Source organism: Ammospiza nelsoni, chromosome 1 (genome assembly GCF_027579445.1).
Source record: "Ammospiza nelsoni isolate bAmmNel1 chromosome 1, bAmmNel1.pri, whole genome shotgun sequence".
NCBI classification, from domain to species: Eukaryota; Metazoa; Chordata; class Aves; order Passeriformes; family Passerellidae; genus Ammospiza; species Ammospiza nelsoni.
The window spans coordinates 42,803,956-42,811,908 of NC_080633.1; the positions used below are offsets into that span (position 1 = coordinate 42,803,956).

Here is a 7,953-nt window from a genome sequence, read left to right on the forward strand (position 1 = left end):
AATTTGAATGAGATGTTCCTAGGACAAAACACTCTGGCAGTTGTGGACAAAAATCAGGAGAAGAAAAACATTCCATGTTTCACTTTCATTGCATGAACAGACTAAAAATCCTCACGGAAAGACCCTCAAGTGCATACTAAAGAGGCAAGACCCAGAAGCAAGTATCAGGAATACAGTATGAGAACAAAAAAACTCCTTGCTTTAAGAAATACCTATTTACCACTTTCACAAGAAGACAAAAAAATGGATGAAATCATTGTCAACAGGTTAAAAAAGGGTAATGATTTTATTTCCCAGATGACATTATAACCCTGCCCATAAAGTTCTGTTTAGATGAGTTTTGAGCCAAGATGTTCCATGCAATTAGATGTTGTGAAACTCTTGGATGCTTCAGTAATGTTAAAACAGAATGTTTTGAAAACCTCTGGATAATATTTCTAGGAAGTGTAACATACATCAGCCCCATTCCAACACAAGACCCATGATAGCTTATTGCAGAATACTGCTCTACATTAGGGCAGAGGTGAAAACAATGCATTCCTCATGTATTTACTGCATCTTGAACTCTGTGTTCAGAACATTCAGCATCAGAAACAATATAAAAATTCAGAAGGAAGTTTTATTACAGTTTTTATCAAAATCAACCATCACTTATCAAAACTAACTTGAAACTACCTCATGAAGGTGAATCCATAACCTGTGAGATTTTCTGGCTACTTTAGAGATATCAAAGTTTACTGTGACTATTTTAAGTCATTTGAGCAACCTGACCATTCAAGAAGTAGAGAGGACCTACAATTCTGCTCCCTCCCATGTTGGGCCTCAGACATAGGTATATATTGCAGTATAACTTGCACCATTGCAGCCCCCTCCTCCTTTCTTGAGTCTCTCAGCACTGCCTTTTTTTTTAAACCATACATATCCTTGTTTCTATGCTTTTACAATTTCTTCCACCCTCTTTCTAGCTATACCCAAAGGTGTCCATTTCAGGGCAAGTGCTTTTTCAGTGTGTACCACAAGAATGAAGTTTACCCATGGAGTGCTACCCAAGCCTGCAACCTGCAATGCTCATACTGCTTACAAAGAAGCTGTGATAGCACCCAACTCAGATTCACATTCTTATTTAAAAGCTTAAAAAAAATCCAAAGAAAAAACATATTAGCAACCAAGTATGGAATAACACAGAATACAGAGATAAAGATACAGAGGAGAAGCAAGGGGGAAGCTGCACAGCTCTACTAAAACTCCTCAACATTGTGACAGAGACCATGGGTTAGGTACCACAGAGGTCCTACCTCTGCCCCCTCCACAGTAAACTTATGTCTGATAGAACTTGGCAATGCCACCCATTTCACGTTTTTACAAACAACACACTGCACATTGCAGTAAGAATTTGTGAAGAAAAACATAACTAAAATTAAGGAAATGAAAATTTCTTCTTGGTACCCCTCAGATGTTATTCAACTTTGTACTGCTTTTATTTTATTCATACATCAACTGATGTACTCCTGCTGCCCTTCAGATATTGCATTACTTCAACCTTGCTTAATCCTTGTCAGCCTTCTCATACCTACCATGCCAGCAGCCCACATTTCAGCCTGTTCCCAAATTCCATCAAACTGGATGGGAGCAAAGCACACGTGCAACAGGCACCCCTCACTAACCTCCACCATTGCCCATCCACACTCTACCCTGCTTCTCTTTCGGTAAAATTCCATTGTCTATCATGCGCAATGTAGATCACAACATTAGGAGGTGAATATTTTCATTTTTCCACAAGGGCCCATGTAAGTACACAGATATAAGACTATCTAAAGCATATGATCACTTCCCTTAGCTCCAAACATGCTATACACAACCCCCTTGTACACAAGTATGAACAACACTGAGGGGTGTTTCACTGCAGCTCATTCGAGCAGCTTCTATGATGTGTTCCTTTATCACAGTCACCTAAGGTGACAAAGAGCTACCTATGTCCAAATGCAAGCACTGGTATTCAACATTTTCAACTACCTATCTCCATTTCATTTCCTGGAAAAGCTAAGAGGCGCACAACTCTTTTGAGAGCAGACTATTTCCTCTACATGCTTACACCACAAATGCATTAGATGTCAAGGAAGTGCAAGTAGTCTTAAAAATAGTTAAGAAGTTAAATGGATCTAAAAAGTCATCGCATCAAAAGTCCCCTTATGGAAAGGTAAAGATGTAATTAAGAAGCTTTTGGTGTCAGTATGACACCAAATTACTAAATACAACCAAGAAACAAATCCTACAGTGGTCTGTTAGAGCTTTAACCCACCCTATTTCTGTATTTTGCCCTTTGCCACACTCCTCTCTCACTTCAATATAAGAGCAGACTTTCTCAATGGCAAGAGGTGCTCTTACATCTTCTTTTGGAGAATGCATTTTTGTTATGCTCGTGTCTTCCCCGCCTTTCCGTAGTCTCCTATCATCTTAAGTTTTCTAGTGCAACACACTCAGAGCACCTTCCTTCTCTGCCATTTCTCACCATAGCACCATGTGTTCTTGCTGCCACTTAAAACCTCCTTCTACCCTCTTAACCTCATTCCAGATCGACCTCATTCCCTTACACAGCTTTACTGACTCACAAATCTCTCTTCTCCACTGACCTCTCTCCTGCTGCTCAGCTTCTCATCTGGATCTTTCTGAGCCAATATAAATGCAGACACTCACCTTTCCTCTCATGCCCTCTTCTCCCTGCCTGTCAATGCAACCCATGTGCAAAAAACTATCCCAAAAGAGTATCAGAAATGCAAGTAAATACTCAGAAGTTATGAAACACAAGCATCAAAATTTCATCAGCAAGAAATCTTAATAAACAACTATATAAAAGAAGCAACATTTTAATAGTTTGTCAGCTGGGAGAGTTGTTCAGAGCCTCCCAAAGAAGTTCAGAACAGTCAGAGAACCCCAGCACACAAACACTTCCCCTTTCAAAAAGGTAGGTCACGGACTGGGCATATCAGCCCCCAGCAGGCTCTAAAACAACTTTTCATATACTCAAATACATGCAATACTGGCTAAAAATTGTGATCTCCAATGACACATAGACACCAGCACACTAACCACAGCTAGTTGCCCCTCTGGATTTATAGCTTCACTGTCATTTCCACTGGGGCCAAGACCCCCTCCCCCTAATTCTACTTTCGCAGCTTCTGAAGAAGTGTCTTTGTTTGATACTTGGAAAGTAGGGTTATGAGCATCTTTCTTTTGCTACCAGAATGAGAAGATAGCCCCTGTTACATTTTGCCATCTTTCCCTCTCTCCCTTTAGTCTGCATTAGGAGAAATGAGAGATATTGATAAACACAGACCTTCCCTCCCCAAATTCACACAAGCACCAGAAACTATTAGAAATAATCCCATAAATGCCTGAAAACCTGCTCATACAAACACCTTCTCATGGGCTCATGTATGTAACACAAAAGACTTTAAGTACTGAAGCTGTGACTGACACAACCCTGCTAACCAAAGAGACAAAATCAGAAAAGAGGAAGGAAATGGCCTTTAACTTTTTTCCACATCTGCTTTCCACACTGCACTGACGTCTCACTCAGTTTTTAAAAATGCAAGTTGTAGCTACCAAGCCTGTGTTGGGTCACCTGCACCACAGGAAAGAAGAAAAGCAAACAGGACCCTGCTTTCAGCAGCCTACCCCACTCAGTTTGCTGTAAAACCTAGATCATGTAACTAGCAAAAAGTTCAGGCAAAAATTCTGAGCTGAGAGTGTCCATTCATGCTGTAACACTGTGAACCATCCTACCAAGGAGAAGACACAGGCTCTATCAAGCCTAATAAACTATTCCTCTTTTATTAATCAAACAGCTCACTTCAAAACTGAGTTCTGTAATACAAACAAGCTCGAAGGATAACACAAAAATAATTGTGAACACTGGTGTTAGAGTGTATGTCTTCTCCTTTACTCCAAGTCACCATTTTGTGAGACTAAAGACCAGGCAATTTGATGTGGGCTTGAAACTGCAGATGTCTTAAAGTTTTAAAAAAACTATTTAAGAAAAATAAGTTCTAAGAAAACTTCAAGAAAACTATTCCACTTATAGGGGAAAAAACCCCCCAGTATTGCAGTTTGGGGATCTTTTTTTGTATGTATACACACATTTAGTAGCTGTTCTTCCTAGTTATGTTATAAGCCATAAGCAGTCCTGCTGCATCCAGAGTGAATAAGTTAATTCAATACTGGCAAAAAGCTCACATGAGGCTGTCTCACAGGCAGAAGTCTCCATCTAAAACCTACACAGAGGAGGTCCAAGGCTGTAAAGAGGTTTGGAAATCACCAGCAGGTGACATGTTAACCAAGCAATCACTGTGACTACAAAAACATTTGTTTAGTTAATCTTCTAATTCAAAGTTAGGACAGGGCCATGAATAGTTTTCATGAATATTTTTCAGCTGAGATCTTCCAGATAGAAAGTTTTCACCATGCTTTGCACAGTAACCAAATTGCAACAAAGCAAGTGCATTGCCTAACAAGTTGAGTCACCACTATTATTTTCAAAGCAGATAAACTTTGCATTTATTCTTTGTGTGCACCTGTCACTAGTAACTTATTCTAGGGCTTTGATGGTATATTGTAACTTCCTATCACTGCCACAGCATTCTCAATGAAAAATCATTTAACATATTTCTCTTGTTTATAGACTTGCCCTGGCTACTGAACGTTGCTCCACTTAAAATTTCATGCTAATTCGTTCATTAGCATGAAGAAATGCTAATTTTAACTATTGCTAGAAACTGACCAATAAAAGCACTAACATTTCAACACAAATGCACTTTTTGAATTCATGGAAAAGGATGATGATATTTTGTTCTTAGAAGTTTTTAGTGAATTGGGAGGCTTACTCTGAAAAATACCGCATCAACGCCTAATTGTTCAGAAGTTCTGAAAACCAACATCTCTTAAAAGCCACCCAGCTGTGTAAACCACACAAGAAACTTGCAGTAATCCTCTTGAAAATTCAGCCTAACCCTATGTCCAGATCAACAAGTGTTACGATCCTGCAATCCTGAGCGGCAGCTGGAGTGGAGGGCGCTTGGCACGGTCTCAGCAGCACTCAGCACTCTGTGTGATCAAACCAGACAGCTAATGCAGTTCAGCCTAATGCGCTGAATGAACACACAAACAAAACAGGCCGAGGCACAGCTATTTTAAGGCTTGCACTTAGGAAACCTGTAAACCAGCAACAAGAAGCTTTACCAACTACTTGTATTTAAGACTGTGAAGGGGTCAGAAAGAACACGGAACTAAGAAGCGTTTCACTTGTAGTTTTCAGGTGGGTAATGTTGCAGAGATTGTGTGGAGGTGAAGATTTTGGAAAACTATTTTGAGGAAAGGAAGAGAGTGTGGAGTTACAGAGTAGACAAAACTGCAGAGTGCTTTGAAAGGGAAGGTTTTGGAGTATGCATTTAAAATGAGAATGCTGTGAACATATGGTGATAATGGCACAACACGGAATTTGGAAAAGATGGATAGTCCAGATCTGGTCAGATTGAGCTGGCAGATCAGGTAAATACGCAAGATGAAATACCAAAACCCCAAGCTGGAAAAATTACTAAAAAAAGCACAAGATTGATGATGCAGGTAGTTTTGGAAGATTACAAAACAAACACATAACATGACAACATGCAAATGGCAATATACTTAATTAAGAAGTCATGAATGCATGGCATGATTTTCATGCAATCAGCTGAAGAATTTTAAGTCTGATTTCTCAAAATAACACAAGACTTAGTTACACAAGAAGGGAGATGTAGAAGAAAAGGCAAGAAATCAGTTTTTGATGACTAGTCAATCAGTAATGGGATATACTACCTAATATTTAAAGCATAGAGAAAGAGGAAAAATTAATGTAAACAATGCATTTAAAGCATATGAGAAAGAGGAAAAGTTAATGTCAACAATGCATATAAAGCATATTTACACATCTGACAGAAGGAATAAAGCACATGTATGACTAAAGCAGAGCTAGATATATTCTGATAGAGCACTGTTTGGACTAGAACCATAAAATATGATGGAACAAACTGTGAGATAAGCGACCAGCAGATATCTTAAGTATGTCTGATAAACAAACTCAGAGATGGGATGACTATATTATTCTACGGGGGCAGACAACATATTTGGGGGCAATGGAACAGTATAAAAATGGGTCTGCAGTGGAAGCTTAAGTGTAACAAGAAATAAGGCATACACTAAGAAGGCATGTGAACTGAAGAACAGACCATTGATTAGTAACTTGTATACAGTACACTCACAAAAGATACAGTGAGGAACTATGTAATTTATGTAACTATGTAAAAGGCAGAAGAATGATTATTAGCTATAATAAAGTCATATATCAAGGGTGTAAGTGGTTACAAACAGGTATTAGAGACACATGTTAAGAACAGGGTCAGGGTAACTTATGCCATAGGAGTTATTTCAGTAGATGTGAATGCCCTGGGACAGTGAAAGAAAGAAAAAGTTAGTAGGGATAGCATATAGTACTGGAAAAGTTACAGCAACCGCGTATGCTTGTAATTTATAGATGTGCTCTCATCTCCTACTTATATAAAGTATAGAATGATGACACAGAGAGGCTGACAAGTGCACTGTCTGCTCTATATCAAAGTAAACGTACAGAACGAGATGATGGGCTATCTGTGCGCCCAGATAAAGCCGCCGAGGCACACAGGAGCACGGGCCAGCACTGTACACAGCCGTGTGACCTCTGGGGCGCAAGGGGAAGGAAGGCTGGATGACAGCCGGAGCGCGTACATACACTTTGCCAAGGCAAAGGCGCAGGGACACGCCTGCGGGCAGGTGTGCAGTAACAACAGCTGGCCAGCCACGGCGGAGCTCCGCAGCAGAAGGGGAGGCGGCGGGGACACGGGGCTCGCAGGGAGCCGGCGGTAAACCCTGCCGGGAACCTGCCCGTGCCACAAGGCGGGAAGCCATGGCAGGAAGGCGGGCTGTGCGGCAGCAAAACATGGCAGGCGGCGTGCCCACACTCCGGGAGCGCCCGAGCGGCGATGCCGGAGCGCGGCAGGGCCGGTGCGGAGCGCGGAGCCCGGTGAGCGCTCGGGGAGGCGGGAGCCCCCGCAGCCCCGGCACAGGGGCCGCCCGCAGCCCGTAGGCACCGCGGGCAGACGGGCCGGCGGCGGGAGGAGGCGGGCGAGCAGCACCCGCGGCGGCACGGCCCGAGCGCCCCGAAAGGCTTCCTGCCCCGTCCGGGACACCCGCGGAGAGGACGGGGGTCAGCCCACTCACCCTTCGCTAGGAGCCTCCTCCTCGGCCATGGCGGCGGCGCGGTGGTCGGCAGCTGACAGCGGCGGAGGGGCGGCGGTGGCGGCGGCCGGCAGCGCAGCGAGGGACAGCGCGACGCCGGCGGCACCGGCCATCACGGGCTCCTCCCTCTCTTACTCCCTCCCTCCTGCCCGCCCGCCGCCTGCGTCACCCCCGCGGGGCCACCCACAGCCCCGAGCGCCGCCGTGCGCGGCCCGGCAGTGCCGGAGCGCCGCGGGCGGACCCCGGGGTGTGAGTGGGTGTCGGGCGGGCACTGGGCACATGGGTGCCCCACCGACAGGAGTGGGTCCCGGGCCCTCCCCAGCCAGCGGCATGGCTGGAGCAAGGCTCCCGTTTGTTGGCTTCTGATCCCAGGATGGCGGCACAGATGAGGCCTGTGCAGAGGGGCCGCGGCTTCCCGGGCGTCCCTGCCCCGTGAGCGCGGGGCCCGCGGTGTGTGTGTGTGTATATCCTGTACCGTGCACACTGTACACTGTGCGGACATAGCTGTGTACGCACCCTACACACCGGGCATACTGAGTATATCTACCCCACTGTTTTCCCACCGAGTGGCGCACAGGGGGACACGACACCGGGCAGTGGCATTGGAGAGGTGGCAATGCTCCCGTGGCACACAGCTGACAAGTAAAG

At 44.3% G+C, this 7,953-nt stretch overlaps 1 protein-coding gene across 1 annotated transcript in view; it reads right to left on the bottom strand.

Annotated features, from left to right (window-relative positions):
• Nucleotides 1–7,455, bottom strand: part of ABHD5 (abhydrolase domain containing 5, lysophosphatidic acid acyltransferase) — a 28,251-nt gene extending 20,796 nt beyond the window's left edge. Inside the window, exon 1 of the mRNA XM_059471472.1 lies at nt 7,288–7,455. Coding sequence (XP_059327455.1) covers nt 7,288–7,418 — 131 coding nt within the window. The 5' untranslated portion in view covers nt 7,419–7,455. The remainder of the gene's footprint in view (nt 1–7,287) is intronic.
• Between the last annotated feature and the right edge of the window lie 498 nt (nt 7,456–7,953).